Source organism: Staurois parvus, unplaced genomic scaffold, assembly GCF_062004578.1.
Source record: "Staurois parvus isolate SC_StPar_1 unplaced genomic scaffold, SC_StPar_1.0 ptg000458l, whole genome shotgun sequence".
NCBI lineage: Eukaryota > Metazoa > Chordata > Amphibia > Anura > Ranidae > Staurois > Staurois parvus.
The window spans coordinates 2,041,343-2,059,725 of NW_028318254.1; the positions used below are offsets into that span (position 1 = coordinate 2,041,343).

At 44.0% G+C, this 18,383-nt stretch overlaps 1 protein-coding gene across 5 annotated transcripts in view; it reads right to left on the reverse strand.

Annotated features, from left to right (window-relative positions):
* Positions 1 to 18,383, reverse strand: part of LOC149452862 (protein turtle homolog B-like) — an 85,048-nt gene that overhangs the window by 22,667 nt on the left and 43,998 nt on the right. For 4 of the 5 annotated variants that reach the window (XR_016314823.1, XM_089688896.1, XM_089688894.1 and 1 more), the window contains exons 12-16: positions 14,460 to 14,583; positions 10,053 to 10,228; positions 9,736 to 9,962; positions 8,553 to 8,637; positions 7,980 to 8,141 (exon numbers count right to left, since the gene is read on the reverse strand). Coding sequence is in view for 4 of the 5 variants with exons in the window: in XM_089688896.1 (XP_089545022.1) it covers positions 7,980 to 8,141; positions 8,553 to 8,637; positions 9,736 to 9,962; positions 10,053 to 10,228; positions 14,460 to 14,583 (774 nt within the window). In the remaining variant the exon portion in view is untranslated. The remainder of the gene's footprint in view (positions 1 to 7,979; positions 8,142 to 8,552; positions 8,638 to 9,735; positions 9,963 to 10,052; positions 10,229 to 14,459; positions 14,584 to 18,383) is intronic. The other variant, XM_089688895.1, reaches the window with a different exon arrangement.

Consider the following 18,383-nt stretch of genomic DNA (forward strand, 5'->3'; position numbering starts at 1 on the left):
TTTTTGAGGGAACATCTTGGAGAACTAACCACAGACCTGTGGATGTATGCTGCCTCAAATCCTTCTGTCTCTTCATGTAATCCCAGACAGACTCCATGATATTGCGATCAGGGCTCTGTGGCGGCCAAACCATCACTTCCAGGACTACTTGCTCTTCATGCCGAAGACAGTTCCTAATGACATTGGCTGTATGTTTGGGGTTATTGTCCTGCTGCAGAATAAATTTGGGGCCAATCACACACCTCTCTGATAGGATGGTATGATGGATAAATATCTACCTATATTTCCCAACATTGAGGATACCGTTGATCCTGACCAAATCCTCAACTCCAGTTGCAGAAATGCAGCTCCAAACTTGCAAGGAACCTCCACCATGCTTCACTGCTGCCTGCAGACGCTCATTATTGTACCGCTCTCCAGCCCAGCCAACAAACTGCCTCCTACTACAGCAAAATAATTCAAATTATGACTCATCCGTCCAAAGTGTCTGCTGCCATTTTTCTGCACCCCTGTTCCTGTTTTCCTGCGTAGTTATGTCACTTAACCTTGTTTCCATGTCAGAAGTTTGTCTTTTTAGACGCAATTCTTCCATGAAGACCACTTCTGGCAAGACTGCTCCAGACAGTAGAAGGGTGTACCTAGGTCCCACTGGTTCCGCCAGTTCTGTGCAGATGGCACTGCTGGACATCTTCTGATATTGAAGGGAAGTAAGCATGATGTGTCTATCATCTGCTGCATTGATCCTTTGACACCGACCCAACACAAAATTTGCAGCCTCACTGCACTGGGTTTGATGCCGTGGGGCTGCATATTTGTATATCTCCATTTGTGCTGGAAGCGCCCTGCACAGCGCGCTCCCAGCAAAGAAACCAGGGTCTCACTGTGAGCCCCAGGTCCCGCACGAACGATTTGGACCCGTAACTCCCAATTCCAGGTCACCTGATCGCTGTGATAAGTCACTGTGAAGCAAGCCCCTGTTTTTTCCTCTCTCTGAATGGAGAAGAGAGATGCAATGTCTCTCGATTGAGAGAGAGAACCCACAACAGTTTGTAAAACAAATATTAAAAAGAAAAGAAAACAAAGAGAAAATACCTAGATCAATGTTTGATCTAAGTCAGTGTTTGAGTCACGTAAGGGTCAAAGGTCAGGGTCCATTTATTTTGGGCAGAATTTTTTTTTTTTACATTAGTATCAGTGTGTTTTAGGTAGGACAAAAAAAATTGCAAAATGCACACTATTGTTTCTGGGCTGTACTACGGGTACAAACAACAAATAACATACACATACTGTATGTGGCATCGCTGCAATCGTCAGCAGCAGGAGAATTTATTTTGGGTTGTTCTTTGGTGATTGGGATTTGTTTTACCCTTAGGTGTGAAGGGGTTGTTTCCTTGGCTGACCACTGTGTCTATGGTCCTCAATATTGCCCCATTTCTTTGTGCTTCTTCAAAAGAGCTTGAACAGCACATCTTGACACCCCAGTCTGCTTCAAAATCTTTCCCTTGGTGAGACCTTGCTGACACAGTATAACTAGCTTGTGCCTTGTTGCTATGCTCAGTCCTGCCACGGTGTATGACCTGTGACAGTTTGGCTCTACACAGCCCTGATCTCAACATCAAGTCTGTCTGGGATTACATAAGGAGACTATATTTGAGGAGGCCTACATCCACAGATTTTTGGTTGGTTCTCCAAGATGCATGGAACAAACTACCTGCCGAGTTCCTTCAAAAATTGTTTGCAAATATACCTAGAATTGATGTTGCTTTGAAGTGAAAGGGTAGACACACCAAATATTGATATGACTTTGATTTTTCTTCTGTTCGCTCACCTGGCATTTTGTAAATTTATAAAAATAAACAATAAAAATATATATGTTTGAAAGCATGCTTACTTTACAGCATTTCTTCACACCTAAAACGTTTGCATAGTACTGTGCCCCAGACGACGTCAATTGTGACGAAATGCGTAGGGCGGAGCCTGCTGTGACATCATTGCATACCGGAAGTTCGCCGGAGGCCATCTTATCTGCTGGTTGGATTGAGTGGTTACATGCGCTAATGCCGCATTATACATGTGAGCGTTTTTACCATTTTAAATACATTTTATAAAGGATTTCACACTATGCTGGATTCCATTTCTCTTGTATATCTGATGAATGGATGACTGTATATGAGCCTGCTTATATGGAGACATTCCTTGTCCCAGATGTCACATACCAGAGTTATTTTGGAGGAGACTTCCATGGGATATTTGTACCAAAGGGCACCATAACCTTCCGTGATTAGAGGATCATAGTTATTCGGTAAGCGTGTATGGTGTTGTCTGGTGGAGGCCCCTCACATCTTCCCAGCTCACCCTTGGAAACAGTTTATTTTATTCTGAGATTTTGGACACTTGTATTTTTATTTTGTATATTTCTTTTCACATTGGGACTATTATCCTTTATTTGTTTGATCACCATTTTCTTTATATGTATTTGTTTAAATACATTGAAATAACAATGTGCTGTGCTCTATGTAAATATCACATAGTAGGTCTGCAGTACATGATTTTTGTACACATAAGCGCAGTGCAATATTTGGTATATACTAGTTTGCACTGTACTACACGTCCTCGTGATGTGACTGTAATGCCGTTTCCGAACTACAGTAAAGTGCAACAACACCAATTATTGTGTGGACATTCCTTTCTTGGAGTTAAAAAACAATTATAGCTATTTACATAACTCTGTGCCATCCAGCACTCAGTTTATCCAGCGTTTGAAAAAGAGTTCCAGAGCCGCCACCATTCCGTATACCCGGAACCGGTGTGCACTGCACTGATATAATTTGACATCACTGTAATTAATGTTTGTGCCCGCTAACCCCAACTCTACGCATTTCATCGAGAAATGAGGTCTCCAAGCCCTTGTTTTGAACTTAATAAATGTGTTGCGCAGTGATTTCTGCCTCACAGTCTTTCTACTCTTTGGAGCTGCATAACCAGGATTTATGAAAGTACTGGGAGCCCCCTTGTGGTTGGAGTGGAGAGGTGTTGGACAATTATAGTGTATAAAGCGCATCTTGACCCATGTATTAAATCAGGGTCAAATTGTTTTGGTGAGTGCACACATATTTGTGTGGCACTGTGGAGTGATGTGGCACTTGTATTCACCAGTTGAGAGCACTGACTTTTCTTTAAAAATTGTATTATAAAAAGTGTAGACTGGTAGCATTTTGTGTAGCACATGGATGCTTTAGAGTAAAGCACTTTTCTATTCAGAGGTGGAGGAACAATACACATTTTTTAAAAAAAATTTTTGTATATAATTATAATATTATGTATTGGATGGTACTCACCTTACGAATATGTGGTTGAATCTATTATGATATGATATATTTTTGGCATTTAGCTTTTGCTGACATATTCAGAGATTTATTTTGGTAAACTGTTAGAAGGAATTTTGTCACTTCTTTAGAGAGGCACTTCTTTCTAACATTTCAAAATGGAATTTACAGGCAAGTCAAAATTCCTCATTTTAATTGTACAGTGCAGGACACAGGCTAAATGTTCACAGATCTTGGAACACTCCCAAGCAATGAATGAGAAGGCCCAACTACAACAAGGGTCAACTGATTAAACTTCAGAGTGCCGCTGCAAGAACCCTGTGGCTGAAAACTGCATCTGCAAAAGATTGGCCATCCACCTGGTAGAACTTTGAAAATGTATGAACAGAGGAGCAGGTGGTGGCCTTACAATAGTAGGGTACAGAGGCCTGGTGGTGAAATGCCCAGGAAACTCCCACCAACCTGGCCATGTAAAAGCACAGAAGAAGACTGAGAGTGTAAGCGCTAGTGATCAGTTGTCTTATCCGCCAAGCAATGGTAGACCTGGAAGCAGGAAGCGCCTTGTGAGGTCCGGAGGATAGGACAAAGAGAATCCATCTTCCTGACAGAAACAGTTGTTTTGAGGTGGACTCTTATGGCTCTGACTAAATCCAGGCAAGGATGGGAGGGCTGTATCTTCATTGAGGTAGAAGACTGATAACCACCTTAAGAAGAAAAGATGGTCTTGGACTAGGAACTACCTTGTCATTGTGAAGAATGAGGAATGGGTGCTTACAAGAGAGCCACCAACACAGAAACAAGTCTTATAAGACATGATAGCAACCAAAAAGGCCACACTGCAGGAGAGGTCATCTGAGGGGATATCCCTGATGGGTTCAAAGGGTGGTTTCTGCAGGGCAGAGGGAACCAAGTTTAGGTTCCAATGAACCACAGGGTTCTGCAAGTGGAGCCTGGTTGGAGACACACCTTAAATAAAGGTTTTGACAAAGGAAAGTGAAGCCAGAGGTTGTGAAAAAAGAATAGACGAGGCAGAAACCTGTCTATTCAGAGTGCTTCACCTTTCGTAACATGTTGCATCCGTATTCAGGGTGTAACATGTTATGATCAGAACATCCCCCGCTCCACCCAGCCACGTCACTCATTCAGTCTTTTGTGGATGAGAGACAAGTGCCGAATGAGAAAGCCTTGGTGGCTGTCGGCTTGTAATCCTCCATGAACTACCACAGTGCTGTGGAGCGTCGTGGTAGTTCATTTATTCTTCCTGTCAGTATATGCGATTGCTAGTATATATTCTGTACGGACAAGTAGATATGCTGACAGAGCTGCAGGAGACTGGCATGGCAATGTTTTACAGGCACCTGCAAACAAAAATAATAAATGCACATTTTTTTACCTGCAAAAAAAATGTGCATTTATTATTTTTTTTTACTAAAAAGGTGAACTTATCCTTTAAAGCCAAGTTTTGGTTAAGTCCTGATTGTAGGAAGGCCTAAATGCAAGACACAGTGTAATTTCTCGGACTGAAATGCCTTGTTTCACACCAGGCAAAGAAGGATTTCCAGGGATATTAGATCTTTCTGGAAGTGACTTCTTACTTTTAGCAAAGTAGGAACAGACTTAGAGACTCCTGTCTTTTAAGACCTGAGCGGCCATGAACAGGGGGCCCTGAGTAGGTCTGGCCTGATTGAGAGAAGCCAGGGGTTCTTTCCTAGTAGCCCAAGTATGTCTGCGTACCAGGTTCAAGCCAGTCTGGTGTAATGAGGGTCACCAGTTTCTTCTCTTGCTCGCTTTTGTGGTGCAGACAAGGTAGAATTTGAACTGGAGGGAAGGCAAAGATTCAGCTGAACAGAGACCAGAGGATTATCAAGGGATCTGATGCCAGCTATGTCTAACATATCAGGCTGAAGATGTCAGGGTGAAGGGCCTATTACCCTTGATCCAGGTGAGGGCAGCTGAGGTACTCGGCTTTGCAGTTGTCCATTCCTGAGATGTGGACTGCAGAGATCACTGTACAGCAAGTCTCCATCCATGACATTATGTCGCTTGCTTCCTGAAGGGCTGCAAGACTCCTGGTCCCCCCTTGGAGGTTGATGTAGGCTACAGCCTACAGTCTGATTGCACCCTGGTTGGGTATCCTTGCAGAAGGGAGGTCCAGTTTTGTAGGGCTATCCTTATTACTCTGTGATGTTGATGAAGAGTTTGGCTAATATCACTTTCCAGTTTTAAGAAAAGAAAGACTTCCCTATTTTCAAGGCTGCGCTGGAGATCCTAGCCTGGAGCATCTGAATTGTCTTGTGGATATTTGTGGATAGCTGGAAAGGAGATGAATTCTTCATGAGAAGGCCATCCTGATGACCCGTGAGTTCTTAAAAAGACAAGAAAAAGGTACTAGGACCTTTGTGAATACTCTGCGAGCAGATGATTGGCCACCAGGCAATGCAACAAACTGGAAATGACTGTGTTCCACTGCAAAGCAGAGAAACTACTGATAAGTAGAATCAATGGGAATATGAAGATAGACTGGATGTCTATGGATGCCAGGTATTCATATTGTCTCAGAGAGACATTAGCTGACTTTGCAGATTCCATGCAAAACTTGGGAATTTGAAGGTATTTGTTGAGGGATTTTAGATCCTGAATGGGATGAATACCCTGATGGGCTTTAGTTCCGTGAACAACCTTGATTAGAATCCTTTGAACCCGACTTGTGGGGATACTAGCACAACTACTGCCTGGGACAAGAGATGGTTCAGGGCATTGTGCAAATCTGACTGTCCTTGGGCAGATTTTAGTTAATTTAAAAAGAAGAAAGTGGTGAAGGGGTAAACATTTGAACTCTATTTTGTACCCCTTTGAAACCATCAACTGAACCCATATCTAGGACCCAGAGAGGCACATTGTAACATAAGTCCATCTGCTTGTAGGAGAGAGGATTCCCCTTCATTTTGAAAGAGAACTTTGGGAAAGACTTGGTGGGCTGTGTGTGCCAAGGCATATGCCAAAAGAAAGGGCTGAACTTAGGTTTTGAAGCTGAAGCCTTGACAATGCCAAATACATATCCACATTAGCAGCTTATTGTGTTATGCTGCAACTTCAGGTGTATACGAGTCTGGGAGCGAGAAATGTTCTGCACCCTCTTCTAACTCTGCCCCTAGGTCCTCTTCATTCCCTTCTATATCCACTTCATCTAGACTGGGCATATCAGGCTCTGATTCAGGAAGAGCTAGAGGATCTGGAGAAAGGGCTTGGTATTCTGAAACCCTGGACAGAGATTTCTATGTTAAAGCTGTTTGTTGTCCAAAATATTGTGGCATAGCTCCAGAAAAACATGCCTTTGGCAGGTAGGCCACTTGTGTGCCTGAAAGGGAACTAGAGTCAGATGTAGAGGACTGTGGTAAAATATGGTTCTGCTCCTCTGCAAGGGAAGCATTGTCACTCTGACATTGAGGGTTGTGTGGGCCTTCTGCAGATTGAATAATTGCTTGCGTTTTTGCCATGGCTCCCTTTTGCTCACCATAGCCATGGGTGAGAGTATTCTTCTGTAGGGTGCTCACGTAGTGTGCAGAATATAGAGAAATTGCATCTGGAAGGAGTGTGCAGCAACCAGGGTGTAGACCATCCTGTAGCGAAGTCTTTGTAGCAAAGAAAGTGCCTGAGTACTTTACTGGGCTCTAGGTGCATGTGCAAAGTGTAAAGTGTGTGACCAGTGTTGTGATTACCACACAAAGTGGGAAAAGTTTGCAGTGTAAACTTAATACATTACAATCGCACCGTTTTTAAGACTAACAGTCAGATACCAGGTAATACTGTCCATTGTGTGCATACCCCCGAAGGGGTCTTCTGGGTCTGGGTTCCATGGGGATGGACCATGGTCCTGGACCTGTAAAATACCCTGAGACTGAATTTATGCATTGTACAAAGGATTCAGGACCCAAAAGCATCATTACAGGCCTCAGCATGGGGTCCAGGTACGACTCCCAAGGTTTTACCAAAGTTGCACTGATCCAGATGCACTGCTTCTATTGTGGTATTAGAAAACAGTGAAGAGTTGATTGAGGAATCCGAAAATAAACAAAATTAAGCCAAGAGTGATATCTCCATAAAAGGAGAAAAGGTCCATCATCTTGGGACACTAGCAAAAGGTTTCCTATAACCTGAAGGAACGAGCCCAGGTCTATGAATACTCAGACTGTGTCCTGTGCTGCAGGATTAGGAGATATGAATTCTGGAGAAGAGATGGGGGTATAGGTACACTGTATTGTGGCAGATGGATAGGGCAGATGACAGTTGTATCCTGGAAAAGGGATGTGGGAACAGGTACACTAGCCCAGAGATGGAGCAAATGAGTACAAAATAGTTTTAGCCATTCCCCACGTCAACTAATACTAAAAAAAGTTTTATTTGGTGCTACACTTTAATAAGAGTGATACGATAAAAGTGACCAGGGGTTAGGTTCCTGGGAGACAGACATGAGTTATGTATTAGAGCAGTGTCACTATGTTTCATCAGGTCATGTGCAAAGGTTGTAAGAGGATTAAGACTGAATAAGAGACAGGCCGATGTTTTGTGGTTGGAAAGAAATGAAACATGTTACTGCTCTGCGTTTGTTAGATGTCCAAGAGAAGAAAAATCCGCCGTGAGTTCCACTCTCACCTTTTTTCCTTTTCAACTTGCGTTTTCGCTGCCTGTTGACAACACATGCTGCTAGGGTGCTGAACAGAACTGCTGCGGCCAAAAAACAGATTGTGGCGACAATTCCGGCAAGAACAGGGCGAGCAAAACCTTCATCGCTAAGTTCTGGAGAGGGGAAGACATCTGTAGAATGAAAAAGTTGAAATTCTCAAAGAAATAGTAACATCAATGAAAACTATAACAACCAGTGAGTCATTATGTACTGTCCCAGGGTGGCTGATGCTCAACTACTAACATAAATATTCATATGTATTCTGCTCAAATCTATAGATCCATATTTCCAGATGTATATTAATATTTAATGTTCTTTGGTTCCAATGCATAATGTGATGTGGCTGGGAGGAGCCAGCAGAAGGCGTTCTAATAGAAGACAAACAGTAAAGCACGCAAGCAAAATCTCTGATTGGCAGACAGATTACCTGGCACAGCTGAGCTTTGTATAAACCCAACAGGCACTGTGCAGACACAATCCTGGCACACATCACAGCAACCATAACAATATATAATGTAATATAAGAATCTGCAAATACCAACCTGTGCTGGACAGTCCTGCAATATTACTGGGCTCACTGATGAGATCCTGCATCACAGCTAGAACACGGAACTCGTACCACGTCTCCTACAAACAAAACAAAACGTTGCATGACATGCTACTGCTGAACAAGGACTATCAATATGGGACATGTCATAACCCTATAAACAAATGTAGATAATCTAAGGGTAGGCACCCATAATGTGGAAAAAATTTCAATGCAGAGAAACCCAATGTCGGAATCCTCAGGGTAATCACAGTGTAGGCACATGTAATGTGGGAAATCTCAGGACAAGGACCCATAATGTGGGAAACCCCAGTGTAGGCACCCATAATGTGGGAAATCTTAGGACAGGGACCCATAATGTGGGAAATCACAGTGTAGGCAAATGTAATGAGGGAAATCTCAGGACAGGGACCCATAATGTGGGAAATCACAGTGTAGGCAATTCTAAGGTGGGAAATCTCAGGACAGGGACCCATAATGTGGGAAATCACAGTGTAGGCACATGTAATGTGGGAAATCTCAGAACAAGAACCCATAATGTGGGGAAACCTCAGTGTAGGCACCCATAATGCGGGAAATCTCAGGACAGGGACCCATAATGTGAGAAATCTCTGGGTAGGTTCCTGTAACGTGGAAAATCTCAGGGTACATAGTCTGGTTGAAAAAAAAAGACACAAGTCCATCTAGATAAACCATTAAAAAATAAAATACAATGCCATATGAAATAAATGAATACAAAAAATAAATTTGTAATGTGGGAATTCTCAGGGTAGGGACTTATAATGTGAGACATCTCAGGGTACAGTCTGGTTGTTATTCTTATGAATTGTGAGATCATGCTGACATACTTCTTGTATTTTGTGCCCATTCACCATGGACATCACTACTCCTCCTGTTAATGTCCCCACAACATAACATAGGTTCAGTAATGATTTTAGGAGCCCCTAGTAATGCCTGCAGCAAGGTTGCAGAGCTGGGAACAGAGATTGCACTATTAAGAGTCCCAAAAAGATAGAAAGAATGATCAGGGGATTCAATTTCCCAGGATCCAACAAACAGTGACCGATCCTTTACAATATAGATAGTTTTCAAAAAGTTATGATAGTCAGATGAAGAAATATGAAAAGTCCTCACAAGTGCAGAAGGTTATAACAAATTCCCACACACCTTTCACCTACCTGGGAAAGTTCTTTTGCCAAGATCTCAGTCTCAGTTCCAGCTATCGAGTCATCGAGAATCTCCCATCTCTCTGCTAAGCGAAACTCCATGATGTAACGATCGAGTGGAAAGCTGTGATTGGCTGGGGGGAGCCAGGAAAGCAGTACACCTTGCTGGGTCCGATTGGCTATTAGGCAGCGGGGTGAGGTCAAAACCAGGAGAGGCTCCGGAGTTGTGAGAGGGAAGGCTGTCAGGAATATGATGACATTATTAGAGGATACCCTATTACAGCTGTATGTTAGAATTCAGTCTATAGAAATACCTATCTGTGCCTCACCTAAAGTCCGCACCGTGACCACCTCACTGAAAGAGCTGGTCCCCAATTTGTTTTGTGCAAGAACGCTGAACTGATATTCCGTCTCTGAGTCCAGAGATTCTACAAGCAGGAATGAGGCTCCACTGGCTACAGGCATGGAGACCCAGTCATGAGGCCCAAACTGAGCACGCTTCATCCTGTTACAAAGCCAAAATATGGAAATATAGTAACAACAATCACATTTAATTTGGCAAGAACCCATTACACAGGAATATATCTTTGAAGAAAGGGGGGGGGGAATCAGATAAACCGTTTAAATAATTCAACAATGGTCTCTTCACAACTCAGCCAGTCATTGCAGTGAGAGTTACCAAGTCTTTCTTCTCCAATAGTAGGGAACCTAGAAAAGCAGCTAATGTACCTCCTAAACAAACAGTACAAAGGATGGGTGGAAATATAGTAATTCAGAAAGGTCATCTAAAGTACAGTAGTATTTTCCTCACTTTGTCCCAATGACACTCAATGATCCGCCATGTGAGATGGGTTCCTGTCATATGCCATGTTCTGTCATTTTCTAAGGTGTCCAACTTGGTTCCATGACTTTCTACAATCAATGAGTCTACTATGTGAAATAGCAGCAGTCTCCTGGTTCATCCACAATTTTCTCACTCAGAAGTGAATGTCAACATTAGAGCTCATTAGGCCAACTACTTATTAGACAAGTTGATAAGCTGCAGCAACCAGTGAGATGCTCTATTGCCTAAGCAGCAACAAATACATTTTGGTAAAGTGCTAACATTGTAATATTCAGAAAAATCCCACCAGTTTACTTTGTATCTATGTTTTTATAAAATCCACTACAGCTAAATGCAGAAGTTGTTCACACTTGTATGTGTGTCTGAGAAGGGCTCCCCATCTAGTAATAGGATGAGCCTTCTTATACTATAGCATATGAAGGCAGGGCTGAAGTAGGTGGCCCTAGAACCAGGGAACATACTGGCTACGTTTTCATAGGTTCAGACTTAGTCATTCACAAGATGAGGATTTAGCAAAATTGGGCATCCTAGTGCATTTGACAGACACCAGTGAGGCTGTGTCCCTGGAAGCCAATTTATATGTTCCTATCTGAAAAAATAAAGGACACCTATACTGAGAGGCCTAAAAGGGACAGTCAAAACTGCCATCCATCTGGGAATGCTAGTTACCTGGCAGTTTCTGTCTTAGAACTTAGTGAATCACTGACCAGTATCAAGCATGTAGAAAAAACAAAACCAATGTAAAGTCATAACTTTGGACAATTGTTTCAGTTCAGTAACTCAGAGGTACTGAAGCCAGAGGATCACAATGGCAGCTAGGAAACTAGCAGCCCATGTAGTTTCCTTTAAAGTGAGCAATTCACAAGGGCAACTAAAACTGAACATATGATGGAAAAAAGAACAAGCAGATACACAGATATTGCTTATTATGGAAAATGTCAAGTAAATCAGTAGGTCCAGGGAGATTGCAAGCTAAAGTTATAGGCAGATCTTAACTTCCTGTAACAATTGCACTTGGTGGCTGCTCTACCTCCCTCAAAAAGTAAGCCTGTGCCCAGATCATGGAAACACCAATCTCCATTTCAATTAAAAATGACTAGACTCAAGTACCCTGAGGATAGCAGCAAAGTGCTCAAAATCTATTCCTCTAGGGAGCCTGTACAGGGCTGTTGCAGTGTTCTGGGAGCTGCCAACTTGGACTCCTCCACGACAGCCAAGTGATAGATGGCTAGACATTGTGCCCAGGCTTTTAACTTGCCCCTGGTTCTTCCTATGCAAAGCTCACATGACCACCTTGAGGCACTGACTTACAAGTTGGGACACTGTGTTAAGTAAATACAAAGACAGAGCAGATCAGTACCTTCATGTGACAGGCACCATTTACATCCCACAGCCTTTCAGGGAGATCACATGAAAGAAAGACAGATGGAAAGGCTGCAGTGACTCAAAAGGGAGGGAGGGAAGCAGGGTCAAGCATATTCAGGGTTTGAATATACACTATATGATCAAAGATTTGTGGACACCTGATAATCTTACATACTATATGACAAAAATGATGTGACACCCCCTCCTATAGTAATTGAGTGCAGGTGTTTCCAATGCAGGTTCTTGTTAATGTTGCAGCATACAAAGAAATATTAAACAACTGTGTGCTTCCAATCATGTGATGACAGTTTTAGGACGTGGCTGTGCGCAAAAGTCAGGTCCAAAATGATATGGTTTGATGAGCTTACTGTGGAGGAACCTGAGTTGCCTTCACAGAGCCTTGACCTCAACCCTATTGAAAATCTTTGTGATATACTCAAATGCCTATTGTGTGCCAGACCTTCTCATTCAACATCAGTACTAGACCTCACAAATGCTCTTTTTACTAAATGTGTCAAATTCCCACAGACACATTTTCCAGTGGAACCTGTTATAGCCCCAAAGTGTTGTACAGTTGTGTATCCATGCATGTTTTGGAAAGGCATATTTAACAAACCTGTATATTGTAGGTGTGATGGTCAGATGTCCACAAACGTTTGATCATACAGTGGAAGTCACTTTGGCCTAAAGTTCCAGACTGAATTACTGCTTAGTGCCTGCAGTTTGGAACCAGGAAGAGCCTGTTTGAGAGGCATTTTTCATGCTCGTTAAGGAAACATAAAAATGTAATTATTTTAATGTGCAAAGCCTGACCACAAGAGCCATCATGGAGGTTTTGGGAGACAAATTCCCAGTCTGACTTCTGCAGGAAACATCAGCAGTTGAAATCTCTGTGCTTCACAAAGAAGATAATCTCTGCTTATGTATTTAATCATCATATTCTCAGCTTGAATTGCCCAGATTTGTTACAACTATAATTGAACGCAACATTCAGTATTATCTCTTTCTAAGGGGAACAACAGGTTGGTCAGGGTGTGAAGAGCAGGAATGATGCAGGGTACATGGTCAGGGCGTGAAGAGGAGGAATGATGCAGGGTACGTGGTCAGGGCGTGAAGAGGAGGTATGATGCAAGGTACGTAGTCAGGGTGTGAAGAGGAGGAATGATGCAAGGTACCTGGTCAGGGCGTGAAGAGGAGGAATGATGCAACGTACGTGGTCAGGGCGTGCAGAGGAGGAATGATGCAACGTACGTGGTCAGGGTATGAGGAGGAGGAATGATGCAGGGTACGTAGTCAGGGTATGAGGAGGAGGAGGAATGATGCAGGGTACGTGATCAGGGCGTGAAGAGGAGGAATGATGCAGGGTACGTGGTCACGGCATGAAGAGGAGGAATGATGCAACGTACGTGGTCAGGGTATGAGGAGGAGGAATGATGCAGGGTACGTGGTCAGGGTATGAGGAGGAGGAATGATGCAGGGTATGCGGTCAGGGTATGCGGAGGAGGAGGAATGATGCAGGGTACGTGATCAGGGTGTGAAGAGGAGGAATGATGCAGGGTATGTGGTCAGGGTATGAGGAAGAGGAATGATGCTGTAGCCAGCATGTGAAGAGAAGAGGCAAAGCAAGTTGTATTCAGAATGTGGAGAGAAAGTCTGATGCAAGGTGTGTTCAGACTAAGTGGTCAGGGTATGGATGGAGGAGTGATGCATGTAAGTGTGTTCAATCCACGTGCTCAAAGGGTGGAGAGGAGGAGCATTGTAGGGTTTGTTCAAATTGTGTGATCAGGATGTAGAGAGAAGGAGCGAAGCAGGGTGTGTGTTGGGATGTGGAGAGGAAAAGTGATGCAGGGTGTGGGGTTAAAGTGTGAAGAGAAGGGGTGATGCAAAGTGTGGTTAGGCAGTGTGTGGTCAGGGTGTCGTGAGGAGGAGCAATGTAGAGTGTGTGGTCAGGGTGTCGAGAAGAGAAGTGATGCAGGGTGTGTGGTCAGTTTGTGGAAAAGAGGAACGATGCGGGATGTGTGGTCAAGGTATAGGGAGGAAACCTTATGCAGGGTGTGTGATGTATGTGTGGAGAGGAATAACAATGCAGGGTGTGTGGAGAGGAGACACATACAATTCTTCTTCACTGGAAATGCATTTTCTGCTTGTCCTGCACACTGTTACAGTCTTCCCATTATTTGCATGTTTTTCTATTCAGGGTAAAAAATGTACAACAAAACAAGGCAGGAAAAGATGCAGTCTCAGTCTATGGTGTCTCACCAGATGCAAATATCATACATAGATCTTAAACACATGACTAATAATCACAAATTATCATAGTGCAAACATGAAGTGGCATCCTTTATATGTGTGCGGCATAATATATACATCTCTGGTGTATATACAAACACACATATATCATACAGACATATAGGTGGCTCTCTATATGTCACAGCAGGAATGCAAGGCTAACATCCCCGACAAAGCATGACAGACACATAAAGACAGTGTGGAGATAGAAGCTGCAAAGCATGCTGGGATGACTCACAGAGCTCCATACCAAACTGAGAATGTCTGCTCAAATCCTCCGTCGTACCCAGCCTCCCAGGTCACATTGGCCGTGTTCATGGACACCACAACTCGCACATTGGAAGGGGCGTGCGGGCTGGTACCTACAGACAGGAAAGCAATATGACATAGCAGGAAGTGCTCAGATCAGTAGACATGAGATTTCAGATGTCACCATACACAGGTGGGATGCTAAATGTCAAGAAAGTTGTTAGCATGTGCAGGGCGAGTGCTTCCACTAGGCAAACTAGGGCGCACTGCCATCCAGGAGCACCTGGGCACAGCACAGGCCGGTACTCTCGGTGTGGGACGCCACCACATTATGAATGATCCTTTAGCTGAGAGAAGGGGCTGCAGAGGGGAAGAAGAAAGTACAGAGGAAGATGCCGGGTGTCTAGGGCAAGTTTAGCAGCTGAGCTGCTGCTCCTTCCAGTGTTCCTCTCAGACTCAGTCCCTTACTGCAAGCCGGAAGGTGGTTGCTGACCACTGTGGAGTTCCAGCCCTTCTCTTCCGATTCATCAGTGGAGGCGGAGCTGCGCCTGAGGAGGAAGGTAATGTCTGACTATATCTCATGTCTGTGTGAGTGTGACCCGGCCAGCCATCCATCACATGTGCAATGTGTCAGTGAGTGATGACACCATTACTAACCAACAGCCTTCTCTTCAAGTGCTTGCTGAATTGTGTCAGTGTTGATGGTGGTGTGTTGTGTTGGATCGGTCACTGTGTGGGATCGCTCTGTTCAGGTGTTCTCTGTGTGTGGCAGTGGGATGGGCTGCCTGCTGATCTCCCCCCATTGCCTGGGGAATTCCAGCCTGGGGCCTGTCAGAGTGTGGATTCATCAACCTCCACTCACTGCAACTGTCACCCTGCCACTGCCAGCCACAGATACAGTCGATCCATGACACCGACTTTGTCTTTAATATTGGTGCTGGTGGGGGGGGGGGGGGGTCAAGTACCTGGTCTTGCTTAGGGTGCAAAATAGTCTAACACCGGCCCTGAGCGTGTGCCATATGTCTACAAATACAGGTGGGAAGTCAGATTTCACCATACATGGCTAAGATGTCAGGCAGATCTAGGGAAGTGCTGGGTAAGGCCCCCCTCCCCTCCACCACACACACACGCACTTTAGTTGCACCCCTCCCTAGATCTCAAAGTACATCCACTGATCCATGAGCCAGTCTGGTTGATGCAAAGGGACACTTGGGTTCCGGTAGCCGATCCAAGGTGGCACTTGGGTGCCGGTAGCCGATGTGGCACTCTGATGCAGGTAGCTGATGTAAGGGGGCACTCTGATGGGGGCAACTGTTGTAGGGGAAGCTCTGATAGGGACATTTGATGTAAAAGGGCACCTTGAGGGGGAAGCTGATGTAAGGGGACACACTGGTGTGGACAGTTTATGTAGGAAGCAGTTTGATGGGGACAACAAATGTGAGGGGGCATGGATGAAGACAGCTGATGTAAGGGGGAACTTTGATGCAAACAATGTATGGGGGCACTCTGATGGGGACAACTGATGGGGGCACTATGATGTGGACCCTGATGTAAGGTGGATTCTTATAGGAACCTTAATGTAAAAGGGGGACATTGATGACTCCTGATGTAAAAAGAGACATCTGTTATGGGGGGGGGAGTTCTGTTTAATCATCCCAATCTAATGACAGACTGCTGCATATTAGAATTCCCTGTTCACTCCTGCACCACCTTTACACTACCTGTCAGCCATATCTTCTGTGTCATGACTTGTGATATAGAAGTGCTCCAAGTGAATAGAGAACACTGGCTCCCCACATCTATCACACTATGTGACAGTCTATTAGCGATTCACACACAGTGTTAACATTCTGCTCTGACTTATTTACTGCACCCCAGGATAAGATAGGCTAGGTCTGGGACAGTTTTCAGGAGCCACCTGGCAGTTAAGATCTAACATCCCATCGGTGTCTGGAGACATGTACATCTCACTTCTGTATGGTGACATCTGACATCATATCTGTGTGTAGTGAGATCCATCCCACATATTTTCTTAAATCCTTAAAATGCCAAAATGACATCAGATCTCTAACCAATGTGGTATATTCCAGTCATGTCTAGGGCAATCCAATAAAACCATCCATGCCTGGTGACTTCTGACATATCCCAGTCCTTTCTGGTAGCATTAGCCTTGGATCTTGTACCATCCAACACCTCACCTGTGTCTGATATCAGATCCAAGTGAGATGTCTGACGTTAACAGGATATTTCACCCATGTCTATTTGTGATTTTACCCGTGTCTGGTGATATCTGGCATGTAAAGCTGACTAATGAACTAACCAAACTCAACCACTATACCCAACAATTTTCAATCCAAGAAGTCAGGCGAAAAATTGTTGGCAGAAGAGCACCTGCATTCATTCAGATGAAGACACTATTCAGGCATTATGACACCTGGCAGCCTCAGCTGTGGAAGGAAAGAATATTGCTCGATTCCCCCATCAATACTGCGTGTGGGGGGCACGGGGAGCCATCCTGGCTAGCAGAACCCGAGGATTACTAGTAGTGGCTATAGCCACCAGCAGTAATCGTATGTATAAATTCCACCACACTGGTTGTACCCAAGTCGACTGATGGATCAACTTGGGTACAATCAGTCTGCCCATACATGGATCGAATTTTGGCTGGTCCCCGCTGAACCCGGCTGAATTTCAATTCATGTATGGCTGGTTTTAGATTTAATTTGTTTAGCCTACAGGCTGAATTAAATTTAAAAAAAATCTATCAGGGTCTGTCCAGCTTTACACATGCTTGGTGACGTGACAATGCAATCATGTCTGGTAATGTATGCTATCCCACCTGTGTCCAATGACATTCCATTATGGTCTGTTGCCATCTGACATCCTATCTATGCTTGATGACATCTGACGTCTTCCCTGTGTATGGCAACATCTGATATGCCACCTGTAGTGACATCCGATATCCTATCTGTGCCTACTGACATCTGATATCCTACCTGTGCCTAGTTACATCTGATAACTTACTTGCACCTGGTGACATCTGATAGCTTGCCTGTTTAGGGTGGTATTTCTCACATGTGCAGAGGCATCTTACATCTTGTCCACATATGGTGACATGCCACCTGTGCCTAGTAAAATTTGACATTCCACTTCTGTCTCATAATTTCTGACCTCAAGCTCATTCCTGACAACATCTGAGATGCCACCTGTGTCTAGAGACATCTCACTCATGTCTGGGAACATCAAACTTCTCGCCTGTGTTTTGCAACATCCTACAGTCCACCTGTACCTTGCGATATTAGATACACCACCTGTGCCTGGTAACATCTCATATTTTGTTTCTGGTTGCACCCTACCTATGTTTGGAGACACCTAAAATTTCACCTACATCTGGTGTAATCCCACCTTTGTCTGGTGACATCACATTTGTGTTTGCAGACATCTGACATCTCATAACTATATGATGGGATTCAACCCATGTCTTGTTACCTGTGACATTCCACCGGTTTCTGATGACATCTGATATCCTGTGTTTGGCAACATCAGATTTACTACCCATGCCTCATAACATCTTCTACACTACCCATGCCTCATGACATCTGCTACACTACCCATGCCTCATAACATCTACTACACTACCCATACCTCATAACATCTTCTATACTACCCATGCCTCATAACATCTGCTATACTACCCATGCCTCATAACATCTGCTATACTACCCATGCCTCATGACATCTGCTACACTACCCATGCCTCATAACATCTACTACACTACCCATACCTCATAACATCTTCTATACTACCCATGCCTCATAACATCTGCTATACTACCCATGCCTCATAACATCTGCTATACTACCCATGCCTCATAACATCTTCTATACTACCCATGCCTCATAACATCTGCTA